Source organism: Podarcis erhardii (genome assembly GCF_964252035.2).
Source record: "Podarcis erhardii genome assembly, chromosome: 7".
NCBI lineage: Eukaryota > Metazoa > Chordata > Lepidosauria > Squamata > Lacertidae > Podarcis > Podarcis erhardii.
This window is the reverse complement of record NC_138511.1, coordinates 28335626-28354503: the sequence shown is the minus strand read 5'-3', so window position 1 is coordinate 28354503 and position 18878 is coordinate 28335626. Positions and strand designations below refer to the sequence as shown.

The window sequence follows — 18878 nt, the reverse complement described above, 5'->3', positions numbered from 1 at the left end:
TGTTTTGCTTTTCTTTTGCTCATGCGCTTCATTTATGCTGTGCTCCCCCTCCCACCTGAGAACGCCTCAGGAGGTCCCCAGGTGCCTCGCCATTTAGATGCTGACGAGACTCAGAATGGCTGGGCTTCCACGCTGCTTCTGCTGCATCATCAAAGATCTTCAGGCCATTTTCTAATAAAAAGAGCTGCCACCAACCAGTGTTTCACAAGGACCATATTTTGAACTGAGATAAGGGACAAGAGACTTGCAGCTTTGGCTCTGACCCACCTTTGGCTCCAACCCATTCCTGAATTGCAGGAGGTTGGACTAGACGGCCCTTTGGGTCCCTTCCAACCCTATAATTCTATGATTCCCACTAGAGCAGTCTTTGGTGTTCTCCAGATGTTGCTGGAGTCCAGCTACTATAATCCCTTACCACTTGCTGGGGTTGATAGGAATTGTAGTCCAAACAGCACCAGGAGGACTCCAGGTTTACATCTGGAACACTCCTATTTCCATGTACTGGTGTGGGGAGGGGTGCAAGATCCTGTGGCCTCAAGGTATTTCACCAGCTGAGATGGAGCTGCCCTATGCCTGGTAAAAGTAATAATTGCAAAAACGACTAGTTTCCTCCCCCATAACCTGACCCTCCAAAGGCACCACCTCAGCTCATCCCTTGGCAAAGCTATGCCACTTCTGCACATGGCTGCTACCTGCGGCCCACGAAAACTGCTGTGGGAAACCCCCACCTACAGTCATCAAGCCAAATGGAGAACAGGCACAAACCACTGGACAGCCTGCAAGCCCCCCACCTTCTCAGATGTTGGCTGTGATGCTCCTGCTCCTGCAAAGGGAGGCAGAAGTACCCTTCCTCTCGTATGCTGGAATTACCATTCTACTCACAGCAGGTCACTGACATCCTTCAACCCTCCAGTGCAGTGTCTTGAAACAGAGAAAGAAAAAGCCAGCAGAAAAAGAAAGAAAAAAACACACAACCAGACAACTTGCAGCCTGCCAAGCTGCCCGCATCTGCTTATTGCTCCCTATTTCTGGTTAGAAATGCTTACTTATTTGAAGCCCATTTTATAGAACTAATAAACCGTCGGAAATTTTAAAATAACTCGTGTTCTTGTATGAAACGATCACAGCTGTGCTACCTAATTCCACAGGACGCTGCCTGGAGAGACATTTCCATAGAATGCCAATAAGCAATTGCTGTAAACACCCAGATGGCTGATTTTTATCACCGGATGCAGAGGCTTCGGCTCACAATGCGGCTTTCCTCTTTATCGCTCAACAGCCGCGGCAAAACGCAGCCGCCTCCTCACTGGAAATGTCAGGCTCCTGAAGTCAAGGGGAAGGAGTGCAGGGTGACAAGTGCCGCCCCTCACTTGCTCACCTACCCCCTTCCCTGGACTGTCCTCTCCCCACAAAGTCCCATGACCCAGTCCCAGGGATAATGGAAATCACAAAACATCTAGGTTTTCATGTGCCATGACCCTATGTATGTGTCAACTGCTGCATGGGGTGAACGAGATGATTCTTGTGGGATCCTTTCAACTTTAAAATTCTGTGATTCTATGTACACATGCAAGAGATAGCAGGAGCAGGTAAGAGTGCACAGGGCTGAAAAGAAAAACAAAACAGGCCAAGGTGGGTCCCTTTCAGCAATGCACTGAACTCTTTGTTCCAGACATACAGGGCTTACACCATGGAGATGCAGGGACAGGATAACATCTCTGCCTTTGTGCACCAGGGCCGTGAGAGCTTTCTAACATCAAACCTCGAGCTCAGGATGCATGCCCTACTATCCACCCCACCCCACCCGCAAATCTCCATGAAATGGGTTCAAAGTAGGTGTGAAGGAGAGGCAACTGACCTCGGCAAAGCAGGATGATACACAAGGAGTCGCTTCCAAGAGACCCCCCCCCCAACCTCTCACGTCCATTTTAATATGTAATTCAGAAACATGGAAAGCGAGTAGAATGTTTGGTTGAGGCAAGGAAGCCGGGACTTCTCTGCACCTGCCTGTCTGCTTCATCCTGCCCTCTCTCCCTCACACAAACTCTTGTCTTTCAGCTTCCACTCATCTCCACGGCCTCAGGCCTCAGACGGCCAACTCCCATATCCCAAGAGGAGGTGTATTTGGCAGAGTGCACTGGGACCACTTCCCCCTCAAAATAACAACCACCACCAACAACAACAAGTGGTTAGGGTAAAAGTAAAGGGACCCCTGACCATTAGGGTCCAGTCGCGGACAACTCTGGGGTTGCAGCGCTCATCTTGCTTTATTGGCTGAGGGAGCCGGCGTACAGCTCCCGGGTCATGTGGCCAGCATGACTAAGCCACTTCTGGTGAACCAGAGCAGCGGACGGAAACGCCGTTTACCTTCCCACCGGAGCAGTACCTATTTATTTACTTGCACTTTGACGTGCTTTTGAACTGCTAGGTTGGCAGGAGCAGGGACCGAGCAACGGGAGCTCACCCCATCGCGGGGATTCGAACCGCCGACCTTCTGATTGGCAAGTCCTAGGCTCTGTGGTTTAACCCACAGCTCCATTAAATAGTTGGTAAGGTACTATGCCGTTCGGAGCATTTATAACCAGGCGTAGTACTAAAGGCAAACAAACACAATTACACGTCACATCCATATATTATGAGGATTACTGTTTAACATGTTTATATGCTGCTTTTTGTCAGAAGTGGCCTCAAAGCAGTTTACAAAATAAAATTTACAGTTTACAGTGAAATATCAGCAGCACCCACATCAAGAATAAAACCACAGTATTAAGCCACACATGTGACCTGTACATGGCTGGTTCCTGACCCCTGACCCCAACTTCACAAAAGAGCCTGTATGCAAGAAAAAGGGAGGAATCCACCCAGCTTGGCAGTTCCGCGGCTGCGTTCCTTTCAATTGTTCTTGTGCCTCGGCAGAGCCTGGTGGATTGTTCCCTTAACAGTTTTAATTTAATTTTCCAGCGATAACACTGTTGGAGCAGAAGAGAGAAAGGCTGCCATAAAAGAAAAGAATTAAATTATATACTGTAAAACGGTTTGCATCCCCGGGGAGCGAGCAGGGAACAAAGAGTTGTTTGGAAGAAAGAGAGATGTCGATAGATAAACCTTTGTGTTCTTAGAACGAGTAGCCTCTCATTACCATTGCTGTTCTGTGGACACAGGAAGGAAAAAATATTTAAATCTGGGCCTTGAGGAAGGTCTGGAGGCCATGAGGCAGGCCACTGGGGCTGATGGAAGCACAATCATGCTGGTGGCAACTGATGGGATTCCCAGTCCAAAACCATCTGGAAGGCATCAGGCTGATGATGGCCAATATCAGCTTTGCCCACATCAGCCAAACTATAGCTTGGTGTTAAGAGGACAAGCCTCCTTGGTGTTAAGAGGACAAGCCTTCACAGAGACTTCATCTACTTCAACTACCTACATCCTAGTTTGATCAAACCACAGTTTCTTGCTACATTTGAAACAATTTTTTGAAACTGTCCTCCAAACCAGAATGCAATTGTGGTTTGAAGCTGGCTGGGCCACCTTGCTCAGGAGGCAAGCACAAATCTTGCTTGCTGGTGAAGGTGGAATGTGCAGCTAGAGTCTGATCGTACCAGAAAGCAGCAGAAGATGAACGCTCATGAGGAGGAGGGGGGGGAAGGGCATGCTCATGGGGCTTGCCCCCAAAGCACCATGGTTTGGCTAAACTGAACCATTGCTTTGGTTAAATGTTTGCTTGCCTTCTGATGCTGACCTTAGCAGAGGCAAGACAAAAGGTACCCTGGACAGCTCCTTGAGTTCTGCATGAGAGCAGAGCTTCAGGTGCAGTTAATTCTCAACTTGCAGCTTTGTTCCTCCTTCACTTAGAGCAGGCATCCCCAAACTCGGCCCTCCAGATGTTTTGGGGCTACAATTCCCATCATCCCTGACCACTGGTCCTGTTAGCTAGGGATGATGGGAGTTGTAGTCCCAAAACATCTGGAGGGCTGAATTTGGGGATGCTTGACTTAGAGGTACTCTTTTTGCTGAAAGGGCACCAGCCTCTCTCTTCCAGTGGTCATTTACTCCAGTAGAGAGGGGAGACTTTAGTTACATGGAGCCTTCTGAGATGGACCGCTCTGAGTCAGAGGTGGGCAATGTATTTGGGTCACAGGTGTACTGGCTCCTTGGGCTCTCCTTGCCCACCTCCAGCATGACACAAGCACAGCCTAGCAAGTTCTTAGTTGGAACAGCACCTAGAAAACTCACCATCATATCCACCTCTAATTGTGTAACGAGTCAGACAGGAAGATGAAAGGGCAGCTACCCCATGCTGGGCTAGGAGACAAAAGGTATTTTGAGATATGTTTTATTTTTGGAGTCAGGAAGGGGGGAAAATAAAACGCTCAGCTGTTTCTTTGTTGGAATTGCTTGGAACCTGAGATAAGTAAGGCCCCTTGCTCTCTACAAACCCTGGACTCCAAAACATGGTTTGGGACTCATGCACTAGTGCAGACCATAAAAGGTGCCTTCTATTTAGTTGCAGAGTTAAAACCAGACACTTGCAGAGCACACCACCTGGTAAATTAGATGCCCTCTGGCCTCTCATCCTTCTACAATTCTACATAAGAGTTTAAGAATATGATAAATGTTGGAAAGTCAGGAGTTTTCAGCTACCTGGGAATCTCAGCTTGTATCGTAAGAAAAGGAAATTGCAAAGACAGCTTGGGAAACAAGGGAGAACTGACTGCTAAAACCTCAAAAGCCAGTGGGGTAGAGGCCAAAGGTGGTTCCCAGGGATTCCAGCTGAGACTTCATTGCTTCTGCACACAAACTAGCAGAAACCAATATGCAAAATTAAGTGGAGTGATCTTATGTGGGTCACAGAATCCAAAATTTGGGGTCAACAGCACACAGGTTACTTTTTGTTTGTTTGATGTTTAACCCATCTTCAACACCCAAGGGAGAAAGAGCACAAGGAGGAAAAGAAAAAACAAGGGTATGTTGCAGTGTCTAAAATCACAGAGTCACTGCCAGCAGCTGCCTGCTCCATGGTTCAGAATACCAGAGGGGAAAGGGCACATGTGTGACACTGGCAAAAATGCACTTAAGATCCTTTGGGTCAGGGATCATCCAGGAAAAGGAAAACCATCTGTGGGTCCCAATACTAGCAGTTGCCTTGCAATTTACCCAAATAAGATGGTCCCAGCATTAGCTTTTTCTCTTCCTCTGACTGGTTGCTTTGCTACAGGGCAAAGGCAGTGGGAGTCTTTACCAGACTTGCTACCCAGAGCCATCTAACCCAAGACTTCTGCATCCAAAGCATGTGTCCTTCCACTGAACTATGGTCACTCCCTGAGAACAGAGTACCTTTCCAAGGATGCCAACTTCCAACCAAGGAGTGCTGTCTTACTCTGTTTACAGAAGAGAAGGTGTGCTCATTCATACTGGCCAGAAACAAATGCTTCCTGCATGTGATTTATACCACTGGAGGGGGTGGGGCTAGAGATAAAAGGACAAGCATATCCAGCTCAGCCAAGAATGAAGAAAAGTTGCCAAAAACAGTAGGGCAAGAATTCCTCTGCAAAGGTCCCACCTCCATCAGCCACACCCAGGGTAGATCTGACCACCCTACTGTCAGTCTTGACGTCAGATTCCTTAGGCCCAAAGGGAAATGGCCTTTAGGCTGCTCTAAAATCCAGACAGCCTCTTTGCTCTGCAAGTTCTGGGTGCTAAGATAAGGTATAGAAACTTCTATTGGACAGCAACAATGGAGCAGGTTTTGGAAGTGCTTTTAAGTACCTAATAGGGAAAACAACCCAACACATCATTTTAGTGTACACAAAAACGATGCACGAAGTTCATAACCAATTCACCACACCACAACTAGAGTTTAAAAAAATAAAAATAAAAGAGCAGAACGCTTACGACAATGATGGATATAAAGCACCAGCTGTTCAGGGGGGAAGGGGGGGCAGATAATGAAAAGAAAAGGAAAGCCACATCTGAAAGACACTTTTTATTTGGGCAAGCTTTTAGCCGCAGGGAATCCGCATTGGTGTTGTGTTATTTCAGCTGCGTGTTTATATCTGCAATATATTTGGCATTTTATACAACTGTTATCTTTTAGGATGCTGTACAATGCTCAGACTTGAAGATACGACCAAATATGAATATAAAAATACATTCCATAGTTTGAGAGAAGACTTTGAAGAGAGGAAATGCCGCTGTGTTCATCAGCCCAGACTGACTTCACCCGCCTGAGAAAGCTCAGGAATCTTTGCACCAGGCCACTGTCCAAAACATGTGACAATTGTTTAAAAAGCCAGGCAGTTACTGATCTGTAGCCATCTTGATCCAAGGAGGCTCAAGGTAAAGCTCAGCCCAGGGGCTTTAGAAGGTTAGAGATGTTTGGCACCGATTTGAGTCTTAATGCTGGAGCGCTTCAAGACACATTAGTGCACCTAGATGCTGCAACTAATTGCGAACACAGCTGGGAGGCTAGATCAAGGAATCTGGGCCTTGAAACAAGAACATATCAGGGACTGAGACTAGATCCGGCTCAGTGAACCATTGTGGGCCTGGAAGCCTGACTCTCTGCTCTTCCTTGGCCAACATAGGAGTTTCTTCCTGCCTACTGCGTGCCATGATCCAGCTCATGCTACTGAACTTTAAAGTCCTGAACTAAAAGCTGCATGCCCCCCGCTGTCTCAGTAGTTCCAACCATGACCCTACATACCACAAGAAGGACTGGGGTGATGGGGATGCAATCCCCAGCTCTGTACCACACACACTCCACTACTGTCTATTCTAATTAGCAGCAGCCCTCCAGAGCTCTGGTGTGTTCTGCTGAAGATGCTAGGGAATGAATTTGGGGCCTTTGGCATAGAAAGCAGGTCCTCCATCACCAAGCTAGGTGCCATCCAAGACCCAGTTAAGCCAGTATGCCAAGAGACTGGGCGCACTGGCCCAAGGGATGCAGCTACAGCTCTGCAGCATGTGACTAGAGGCTGGCTGCATTTGGCCTGGGGCAGAGGGAAGAGCGAGAAGATTGGCAGATGGCTGTTTTACAAACCAACACTGCACCTACACAAATCCATGGCACACATGGGAAAGGGTCTTCCTGCATTGCTGCTTCTGGCTGACGTTTTGACAGCTTTAAAATACACAAGCCTGAAACACGAAAGTGCCTGGGTTTATTGGTTCTTGAGCTGGGAGCAGCTTCATCGATGACGGCCGTTTGCCTGAGAGCATGATTAAGTTATTTCGAAAACGGGCCCTCGCTGTGCCTCTGGAGAGATTCCAAACTTTCTGCACTTGTTTTGAAATTTTGAGTTGCTGCTGGAAGGTTCCTGTGACTTGGCACGGCTGGGTACTTCTCCTGCTTTGACGCCTCCCAGCTCAACTTGGGGGGCATCCTGGGCTGCAACGTTGCTGCAGAGCAGCAGGCATTGAAGAATGCTGATCCAAGAACCGTGAGGTTTCACCCAAAAGCTCTCAATGCACGTGCATCATTCTGTCCTCCACCCTTAATGCCCAACCATTCCTGCCTGTTGCCTCTATTCTTCCAGCTCTGCCCTTCTTCATACAGTTCTGGCTCCTACGCCTGGAACTCCACCCTTTGACACCTAACTGCATGGTGTGATCCCCATCTCACAGTCTCAAAACCTACATTGTCTGTAACTTAACCTTTTTTCTTTTTGGCCTAACTGCTTCATCCTTATTCCCAACCAAAAATGCATTGGCTTACTCACATTTAAACCTTGGTGCTCCCAACCCTCCCTTCTGTTGTTTTCCTTTGCTTCTGGACACTTACTAGAGAGCAGTCATGTGGTGCTACTTGGGGAGGAGGAATATGAAGACCACATTGCAGAGTCAGGAGGCAACATTCACATCATGATGGTTGAGCTTCTCCAGGACCAAGTGTGTGCCCTTCTGGAAGTCTCATCTCACCTTTCATGCATTAAGGAAGTACCATAACTATGACCACAACATCAACCTAGACACAGACACAGACACAGACACAGACACAGACACACACACACACACACACACACAAGCTCCCAGCACCTGCTATCTCAGGAATACTTCCTCCAGGCCAAGAGGGCACTCTAGCCTTTTACCTTGGGGTTAGTCCGCTGCTGAAGCCTCCTCTCTTCCCTCTCTCTCTGCAAACGCTCAAATTCCTCCCTGATCTCAGCAGGCGTCCTCCTCCTTTCCACCACCTGCGGGAGAAGGAATCAAGCATTTAGAGGTTATTTGGCAGCAGGACAGCCAGCAAACAAACAAACAACTGTGGGGCGTTTAATCAGAGATGCAACTGGAAACGCTCGAGGGCTTTTAATTCTCTATAGACAGGCAGGCTCGGAAGGGCTTTCTGTTTCCTTTCTTCACGCTGCAACATTCTCTCTCTTTCTGTGTCGTTCCCTCCTAGACAAAAGCACAGAGCTTTTATTGTTTTATTTAGAGTTACCAGTTACACTCCTGGCGCTTCGTAAAAACAAATGCATGCAATATGAAACCCTGGCAACCCTAGTAGGGAGCCCACACAAAACATGATGTCCATTGAACTGACAGTGTACCAGCATAATATAACAAAACAAGGAGCACCATTCCAAAGAGAAACAACTGCTCAGTGCAGGATATGCTGGCACCCAGATAAATGAATTGCAAGCAGTAAGTTGAGGTTCTTCAGTTTCCTAAGAATCCATCTTACACCAGCAACTTTTTTTGTCTTTCAGGCCATAAATGACAAAGCAGGCAAAAATTACAATAATGGCAGCACACGAGTGCATTCAAACATGAGGTTGCTTTGCTGAAGCTCAACAGGTCTGGATCCAGTCAGTTCATGTATGGGAAACCACCACATGTCCCCAAATGCACCTCCCTATGTTCTAGCATGGAAGGAAGGTAGGGTATAAACATAAGTGAATCTAAGGCCAGCAGCACAAGGCCAATTTCACAGGCACCGGGGGTTTTGCACTTGTGATAACAATCCTCACTTTTTAGAGTATTTTAAAGAGGAAAGTATCATAACTCAGTGGCAGAGCATCTGCTTTGCATGCAGAATGTCACAGGTTTAACCCCTGGCATCTCCAGGAGAGCTGCTGCCAGTTGGTGTAGACAATACTGAGCCACATATACATACTATCTAAGGCAGTTTCTGATGTTTAAAGTGCTTCATCTACATTTTCTCAGGAATCTGTACAACCCCACAAGTGACATCAATACTATCTTCCCCAATATTGCAGATGTGGCATGCCTGCGGCTGCTGCTGCTGGTGGGGCTTGTCTAAAGGGACCAAGTGAGTTCATGGCAAAGGTTAAATTGGGTTGTATCCAAGGCTAGCCCTACACAGAGGAGGCCCACTGCATACAACTAAGCTTAAGTCCATTAATTTCAATGCCCTACTCCGAGTAGAATTTGGTTGGATACAACCCTTAGTCACTACACAAGGTTAACTCTCTAAACATGTACCTATAAGACTGCCTAAGCTAGCCGTTTCTTAAGACAGCAACCAAGGCCACAACAGCTTTATTTGACAGGTGGAGATTTGCCTTTCCTAAGGAAGGAGTTGCATTCTGAGTGCCATGGAAATGTAATTTCCCCCGGAACAGAAACATTTCCTTGGCTGCAGAGGCTACCAACTCTGAAGACAGGTTGTAGCAGAAACTTTTAAGAGGCCTGAGTTTGGGGAAGAAATCACATCCATTCTCCCTACCCCCCAATACCAGGTTCTAAAACTATTTGATGGAAACGAGGGGATTAAATCAGCTGAGTCTGGCAAGGCCAGAAGGGGTGAGATTTGTTGTGGAGAATCCGAACCGCTTAACCTCTGCAAACCTGAATTAATGACTTTAAATTACTTTATCTCTGACATTCCTTGTGGCAGGAGGAAGCAAAAAAATGGCTCCAAGGGTCTCCATTCACTCAATTTCTAGGCATCAGATTATAGAGCAAGTTGCGCATTCCAAACACATCTGACAGGGCTAACTGCAAGGTCAAGAACACCTGCCCCTTGGCATCCCAATGAGGCCAGCAAGAGCTTGATCCGTCTTCCATGTTCAATGCAGTGGTTTTACTGGATACTTTTTAAAAACAGGCTTTCGATTTGTTCTTATTTGTTACATGTTGTATCTGGGTCCGTTCTCCAAAAGTGGCTTTTTCACCTCTCAGACACCATGTGAGCTAAGCAAGCCTGGGAGGGAGGTTTGCTGTAAGCCGAACAGACACAACCAGGGTTATCTGCACACAAACTGGGGGCCACATCCTTTGTCTTTCACCACCATTGTTTACTGCCTCAGCAGCTAGGCATAGATTCAAGTCTGTCCACTAGCTTACAATCTAAACGGCAGCAGACTGGGAGCGGGGGCTGTTAGTTTGCTACTGAAAACTAGCGAGGGAAAAATGCCAGATTATAATTGCAAGTTTTTAAAGGGTGAGGAAATGTAAAGACAACTTAACAAAGCTTTGAAACTGTTACACGCAATATTTAAGAAACACTTCCAGTATTCTGAGTGTGACTATTTTTGCTGCTGCTACTGTTCTGTCATTTTATGATAAATCATATTATCAGTGTAGCATTCTTTCTGGTGTATTATTGTTGCAATTCCCCCCCCCCCATACATACGTATTCTCTATTCTGGGACCTTGAGGTGAAGGGTAGATTGCAAATGCTTCAAATAAAATGGAAGGATAAATAGAATTATAGGGAAATAATAAGATCCAGAATTTGCTCTCACAAGATGCAGTGCTAGCCGCAAACATGGATGCTCTTAAAAGGGGGATAAGGACTAGATGGGCCCTTGGCCTTATTCAGCAGCAAGGCTCTTCTTACGTTCTCATGACATTTCCTGCTCATTGTTTAGATGGTATTGCCACCCAAGTTTTGTTCCAGCAACTACATTCCCCTCTCTTCACGCCTCCACTTTAAGCTCCTTGTACTGTATGTACTTTCCAGTGTCTCCACATTCAATGCTCATTTAGAGCAACCTTCTCTCTCTGTTGGTTCCTCTCTGGGGCCTTTGCTATACAGGGCCCAAACTTCTTGTCCAGACTAAAACAGCACTCTCAACTCCCCCGTGCCCTTTTCTCTCTCCCTGATTGATTCTCCCTCCCTTTCCTCCCCCAAAGCTGCTAATTTTAAATAGTTAACTTTCAAATTCTGTACGACACTTAGCAATTTCAGGAACTTAGTCCATAATAACCAGCCCAAATGATCTTGAAGGTACCAGCCCAAATGCTCTTGAAGGCAGGGGGATCAAGAGTGAGAGGCTAAGAATTTGCACTACATAACAAATAAGCCATAATAGAGACGATTACCACCCCAGGCCCCTCACACACAGCCCTGCTGCTGCTCCACGCAGACCCCTTCCTCACCCCTTTCACCAGCAACTATACCAACATTGACAGGAAAGAAGCAAAAGGCAAGAAAGCTTGAGGGCTCTGAGCACAGGAGTACAGGAAGTTGCCTTATACTGAATCAGATAACTGGTCCACCTAGCTCAGTACTGTCTACACCAATTGGGAGCGGTTTTCCAAAGTTTCAGGCAGCAGTCTCTCCCAAGCCTACCTGGAGATGCCAGGGATTGAACCTGGGCCCTTCTGCATGCAAGGCAGATTCTCTACCCCTGAGCTCCGTCCCTTCCCCATGGAGAATATTGGTAGATGTTTTAAAAAGTAACACCAACTGACTCCCCAGAGTGAAAGCTATTACTGAAGTAGAGCAGGATCTATATTAAACAATTCATCCTGCAGCTGCAGGAACACAGAACCAGCCTTGATGGTGGCTCCATAAAACAAGCTCTGCTGGTTAGGTTTGACATCAGAGTATGAGTCATGCGATGAAGCTTGTTTTTATCTATGGGGCACTATTCCTGTACAGTATAACATCTCTGAGTAAATATGGAGGGGGGGGCACTTTGTGTACCTAACAATGAAGGCAGTGAAGTCAACAGATGTTCTTATCACCATTAGATCTTAGGCTACGACCCTGATGAATGAGAAACCAAGCAGCCAACTCTGCCTTTAACCATGCTTCCAGTTTCTTAAAATGCTTGGTTTTGTATCCATTTTCCATCACACAGCTGAGGGAATATAGGCTGTTTAGGATGCATTTGCACGTAGGTGTGTAAAGTTGCCTCTTTGCACTCCTACCCAATGGCCAACTTCCTAGGATAAATGAGGGTGGGGTAGGATTGATGCACTCTGTGGCCAAGCTCCTCTTCAGGGAGTTGGGAGCCTCTCTATCCACAGCACCACATTTCCAGGCTCAGAGTGACTGTACCCCCAAACCAAGGGTAAAACAAACATTGCTTCAACACACTCAATGGAGCAGAGGGAAAGAGTGACCAATTAAGCAGTGGCAGGTTTTGATTTCTTCTGTTGTTTAAACACCACAGAATTGCCACACTGAAGAAACTCAAAAGTCACTTCTCAGTTAATGTTGGATCAGCTTGATGTCCAAGCTGGAGAGCAGGAAAGGATTTTCTACTGGATAGAGAAGGGCATCAACTGTCAGAGGTGAAAGCCTGAGCTTGTCCTGAGTAACATGGGCACAGGAGTCTTTGCATGCACCTTTAGTTTCTCACGTATAGCCCAAACAACACCAATGAAAGTGGCTGAGAGGATTCCGAGACTGAACAACTTGCAGGTTCTATCTGGCTGCAATGGTCTTACCTCCCATCCTTCCATTTCGAGGCCTCTCTTTCCATATATGTCATAGATGGCTCTCGTCTGTGGGTCACTGAGCACTGAAAATCAAAACCAAAACATGTTCAGAGCATGCCGCAGTCAAAGCAGAGTTCAGACAGAAGTACACGCACACACACACACATGCACACATATACATACTCTCCAGCACCTTCCAAATACATTTTCAGGAAACCTAAAACCAAGTCACCAAACACACATTCCACAAAGACAATGTGGCCACCTCAAGCTCACTGCCAAATATGCCTATGTGACACACCTCTTTGCATACCTAGATTTACATTTTTAAATGCATGCACCTAGAAAACAAGCTGGGAGGCAGGACCTCTTCGCAGGAGAATGCCAAGCGTGTTTCTAGAACAGATTTTTCAAAGCACAACTCTTGGAATGCAAAGGGTTGAGGATTTCCCCCTACACAGACATCACCCATTTCAAGGTCTCTGCTGGATTTCCCTCCCGCTCTTCAAGCGTGTTCCCATGCATCACAAGGCCTAATTAAGAACGCTGTAAACGATTCCGCCCACGTCGAAGCCTAATGGGAGGAAAGGAATGCTGACCATTCAGAAAACACCAGAACCAAATTTCTTTAGCTAATCTCTGGGATTTAATAAGAAATCATTTATTCACCATTTCACTTTAGCTTCCCTTTGGGCCAAACTGCTGGGCGACGAGGACTGCTGGTGCTGCAGTTTTTCTACTGGGGTGGGGGGTAGAATCCTGCAAGCTCCTAATTCACTTAAGTTTCAGTTACTTCTCCCCAAATTTCAAAAAATGCTGCAAACAAACTATCAATAATTCAGACGCATGCAAGATTCATTCAACCAAACCCAGATAACAGAATATAATCAAAAGGGCAACAGTTTCAATGAAAGGCGGAGCGGAAACACACACAGCCCATCTGCCTGTGACTGCAGAGCTGAGAATCTGGAGAGATTGCATTATCTTGACTATGCAGATTTATCACCCAACACACTCCAGAGTTTCCTGATGGCTATTAACATCTAATTTTTTTGGCAACAACCCCCACCCCCGGCAAACTGAGATAAGAGATAAGCTTTTACAGCAGATTGGGGAAAGTCTTTATTTCGGAGAGGAACATCTTCTTCTATACTTAGTTAAGTCTAATTATAGGAGAATTGCATGCCAAGCATAGCAAACAGCATCTCGAGTGAATTATAGCCCATACTTTCGCTGGTGGAAGAAATTCTCATCTCCCCTGTAATCCTTCATGGGAAGCAAAACCAGCCTGATGAGAAGCACTTACAGTTACGACTGCTTCAGATGACTATTTCAGTGCTGACACAGTTGGATTTTTTTTACATTTCCTTTCCACATCATGAACTTCTGTCTATTTTTTGTGCCGAGCAAAATAAGAAACAAAAACTAAAGAAAAAAAACCCAATGCCCCTATTCTGCAATTACACATCATCCCTGCATCTGCCACCAAAAGAGCTCACCAAGGAATCTGGTACTCACAAGGCAGCTCTAGATAAGAAAAGGAGGATGCGGTTGCAGTTGCACATAACAGGGAGTCAGTGGGGTGGGCAGACTATGTTCTAATGCTAAGTGGAAATCTGGGTAACCTTGAAGGCCTCCCCCAACTTCAGTTCTGCTGCCTGTCTAACAGAAAGCTCTCACCTTGCAAAGGGTTCCGAGGTCCTTGCTGAGCATGCTCGGCTGACTGCTTACAACAGGGGTGTGGAATTGGATCTGAACAGGGGACCAGAGCATTATCTCCCCTATCCCCTTGCAGACCACACTTCAGCAGGAAGGTGCGGTCACCCAGTTGCCAACCACTGGCATGACATCAGGTGACCCATTTTAGCTCATGTGGTTTGAAATCAAACCACTGCACTCTGCAAGACCTCACCATGAGCAGATAGCCAAAGCCTGCGAAGTACTGTGTGTGATAGTGGGTGCTGCTAACAGGCAGCGTCCGCAATCCCCTTTCTGGTCCACCTGTCAAAAATCACACAGGTTGCCAAGTTTAGGGCAGGTGGCAGTCATTCAGCCAGAGCAACCTCATGGACCATGTTTGATTACAGAGCAGAGCCTCCCTGCCCGTGGCTTGCAGCAAATCCCAAAAGAGCAGAGTGCTAGTTCTGTTACAACGAGCACAAACATGAATTCTCCAACACCTTAAAGACTTAAAGAGATCCACTGAGGCACCAGCTTTTGTGGACTAGAGTCTGCTTGCCCGTGCAAGGCTGCCATCAGCACCTATTGCACTGATCTCCAATTGGTGCCAAGACATGGAAGGGTGTAACAAGAAAACCAGTGTGGTGCAGCTGACAAAAGCACTGGACTTTAACCTTGCAATAGCCCTACAGCATGACACTTATGTTCTCTGCACCAAGCTGCTGGAAGGAAGGTGGGGTGCTGAAGAATATATAAATATACCTGTCTTTGGACTATACTCGTTCAGGGTTATAATCTTTAAACAGTGCTTTCAGCTTTATAAAAACTGTCCCAGGACCTCAGAAGGGGGCTTGGGACATGAAGCCTCCCTTGGACCAGGGAGATATACTTTTGGTGCATAAACACACAGTTCTGGGGTGGTCAAGAGAAAACCACATGATTTGAAGGGTGGTGTCCCTAGGAATCTGTCAAGCAACAGAGGGATTAGTATAGGCAGCGACATTTTGTGTGTGTTCAATTGGCACATGACCGCCAATGTACGTGTTTTCTGGCCCTTTGGCTTATGCGCGCTCCACCAACATGCGCAAAGACCCGGAATAAAACCTCTGTGCAAATGAGGAGTTGCCCATATAGCAAGGGAACAAGGATGAAAGTACCTCTGGGGAAAGTTGGTGTTTCCTCACCCTGCTTACTCCACGCTCTTGAGATTCAGCTGAAGATCTCCTGGGAAATGCTGCTCCCTGCCCACAGAGCAAAAAGTCCTCCACCAACTTGATGCAGACATTCTGACACAGCCTGCCTCCTACCAACCATGTGTGTTGAGATTCTGTCCCATAATGACAAAATGCTGGCTCATGTGCGGCAGAGGATCGCTGATCCTACATATGGAAGCCTCAGAGCTGTTGGATTGGCGAGTGGTATGAGGAAGGCAACTGACTGCGCAAGTTAGCAGCATCTTTGTTCAAGCACTGCATGGCCCTACCAAGCTGAAAGCGAAAAACTGGTGTCGGCTGCTGCACAGAGAGGTTAGACTGGAAGCTGCCTAGAGAAGCATGCTTCTTCAGTCTTACTCCTGGCTTTCTAGTCTAGTTCGCTACTAGAAAAGAGGATTGACTTGCTGGCATTAAGAGGTGGTCACTTCAAAACCCTCCCATGTCATACTCATAGAATGAGACTCCGTGGTCAGAATCTTTATTGGCTTGTTAGTGTATATCCTTGGGACCCACCAAAACCACATATATGTTCACTCATAGGAACATACTGAATCGGGCCAATGCTTCATCTAGCTCAGTATCGGCTACACTGACTGGCAGCAGCTCTCTGGGGTTTCAGGCAGGTTTCTCTCCCAGCCCGACCTGGAGATGCCAGGAACCGAACCTGAGACCCACCACATATAGGAGATGCTCTACCACTGAACTACAGCCCTTCCAACGACTCATTTGTCAAAAACTGATAGTCCAGGTATTGATTCTCTCATATGAAAATGGCAAAAACCAGCTACTGCCTTTAACAGCAAAAAGACTCGCTGTCTGGATTCCAAGCTAGAAAATCCATTGGCAGCTGCTGAGCCGAGAATGGCTGTGAATCTCCGGCATCCACTGACCTTCATAAGCCTGATGGAGAAGGTTGAAGAGCTGCTCGGCCTGCCTCTTGAGCTCTGGGTCCCTGTGCTTGTCAGGATGGTACAGCATACACAGCCTACGGTAGGCGGCTTTCAGCTCTTCCTGAGAGGCCTGTGAGAAGAAAAGAAATCCAATTATAGCACAATCAATGCAGTTAAGCCGCTATCATCTCAAAAATCTGCCCAGAAACGGGAACCCATCAGACGCACTCTGGCGTGTTCTGTTCTGCAGATCGGGAAGCATAATGAAGCTATGATTTGCTAGGACCGCTTCTCTTGGCATGGTGCAAGAAACCACCAGTCTGGGGCATTAATAATCATAATTTATGTAGCACAGTTCGAGCATTCAAAGCACTCACAATTATCTCAGTATTCCTTACAACAGCCTCCTGGAAGCTCAGCCAGCCAGTACTCTGGATAAAAGTGCCATCAGCATGTATGGGGCTTTACAAAGCACAAGACAACAGGGCTCTGCCCCGGGAAACATAAAATTTAAAATAACTGTTCTACTATAATGCTGTTCTTTTGTTTTATTCTAGTTTATAATTTAAAACTGGTGTTATATCTTTGCAAGCCATTTTGCATGCACCTTGTTCTAAAAAGCAGGCTATAATTAACAAAGATTTTGTTCCAAGTGGCAATGAAGATTCAGAAGTTGTGCTGGTTCAGGGGCCTCATAACCTTTATGGCCCTTGTGCCACAGAAAGGGACACTGGAGGGGTAAGGGCCCTGCTTGAGACATGCTTGTGAACAGTCTTTTGCCTGTGGCAACTAAGAGTCAGCTCCAAAACTCCTAATGGCTGCACCCAAGAGGCTTCATATAAATGTAAAACAGCGTTGGGGACAAGATTGTACCTTGTAGTGCATCACAGCATGAAGACTGTGGAGCTGAAACACAGTCTCTCAATGCTACTCTCTGGAAAAGACCCTCTAGGTAGGAGTGGAACTAGTGTAAAACAGTGTCCCCTGATACTCATCCCACAGAGCCAGTCCAGCAGGATGCCTTGGTCTAGTATCAAAACCCGTGGAGAGAGACAAAGAAGCAGAAACAGAAATGCATTCCCCCTGTCCCACTCTCTATACAGGTTATCCATCCAGGTGACCAAAGCTGATTCAATTCCAAAACAGCACCTGAATGCAGAATGAAGTGGATTCAGGTACCGTATTTTTCCATGCGTAAGAAAATGCTTTTTACTATAAATAAATTAGGCAAAAATTGGGTGTCGTCTTATACACGGATAGTGAATGCAGAGAGAGGGTGTGCAATTAATGGCAGCAGCAAGCAGGAGACTGGCAGCGGCGATTGGGCGGCTAACTGGTGACTGCGGCAAGGCCTGTTGGTGATTGGCTGTGGCAACTAGGCAGGCGATTGGAGGCTGTGGCGAAGTGGGCAGGTGATTAGTGGCTGCGGCAAGTGGGCTGTTGGTGGCAGCAAGTGGGCAATTGGCGGCTGTGGTGAGGTGTGTGATCAGCAGTGGCTGTGGCAAGCAATCAGCAGTGGTGGGCAGGCGGGTGAGTGATTGGCGGAAGTGACCTCCCCCACTCCCCAAAAGAGTACAACGTAATTTCTTAATTTTGGGTTAAAAAAAAATAGGGGTCGTCTTATACATGGGGTCATCTTATACATGGAAAAATATGGTAATTCCTCCAGGAACTCACTTCTTGGCCAGCACCTTACCCAAGAAAGGGGTATTTTTTTATGGGTAGTAATTGTTATAAACCACAGGATCCAGGGTGGGTTTCTTCAGAAGCAGGCGCACCACCCACCGCCTGCTTAAGTGGAGCGGCACCACTCCCTTATGTCAATAAGCCTTCACCATACCCTGGGCCCATCTGGTCAACCCTTCCTGACAGGCTTTTACTAGCCAGGATGGGCAGGGAACAAGAGAGCAGGAAGCCAGTCATTGCAACGCTGCATACATTATCAGGTCAAGTAAAGTGACACTGATTCCTCGGTGAAGGCACTGCATTGGACACTTCAACTGGAATTGCAACAACAGTAACATCTAAGGCACTATGGGGATGGGAGGAACTCAGCAGAAGCACATTTGCTAGCCTTCAAGGTGAAGGCGAGGGTGCAAACTCTGGAACTATAAAGAATGCCTATTTGTTACTAAAGACCAAGCCAAATTCCTTGAAATTCACCATGATTACCCACGTGGAGGTACAAGAGCAAAAGAGAGGCTTACAAGTTTGAATGATTAACTTGCAACGATAGGGGCAGATCTTTTTTCAACACACAAATGCATTCTAACAATATACTTCCAAAGGCCTTCTGCCTGCTCCTTTTGATCAATGCAGAGCTGTTTAGCTCGGAAACAGAAGGTCAGGGTGCTTCACATATAAGGCTAATCCTCTCGCTCATGAACAAACACAGCGTATCAGCAAAAAACTGCAGTTTTTAATACATAAAGTGGGATTTGAGCCATTTCTGGTGACAAAC

The 18878-nt window shown here is 46.7% G+C and overlaps 1 protein-coding gene across 1 annotated transcript in view; it reads right to left on the bottom strand.

The window, feature by feature from the left end:
- DNAJC11 (DnaJ heat shock protein family (Hsp40) member C11) overlaps positions 1 to 18878 on the bottom strand; it is a 54165-nt gene that overhangs the window by 24846 nt on the left and 10441 nt on the right. Inside the window, exons 2-4 of the mRNA XM_081871059.1 lie at positions 16418 to 16547; positions 12643 to 12716; positions 8088 to 8189 (exon numbers count right to left, since the gene is read on the bottom strand). Of these exons, the coding sequence (XP_081727185.1) occupies positions 8088 to 8189; positions 12643 to 12716; positions 16418 to 16547 (306 nt within the window). The remainder of the gene's footprint in view (positions 1 to 8087; positions 8190 to 12642; positions 12717 to 16417; positions 16548 to 18878) is intronic.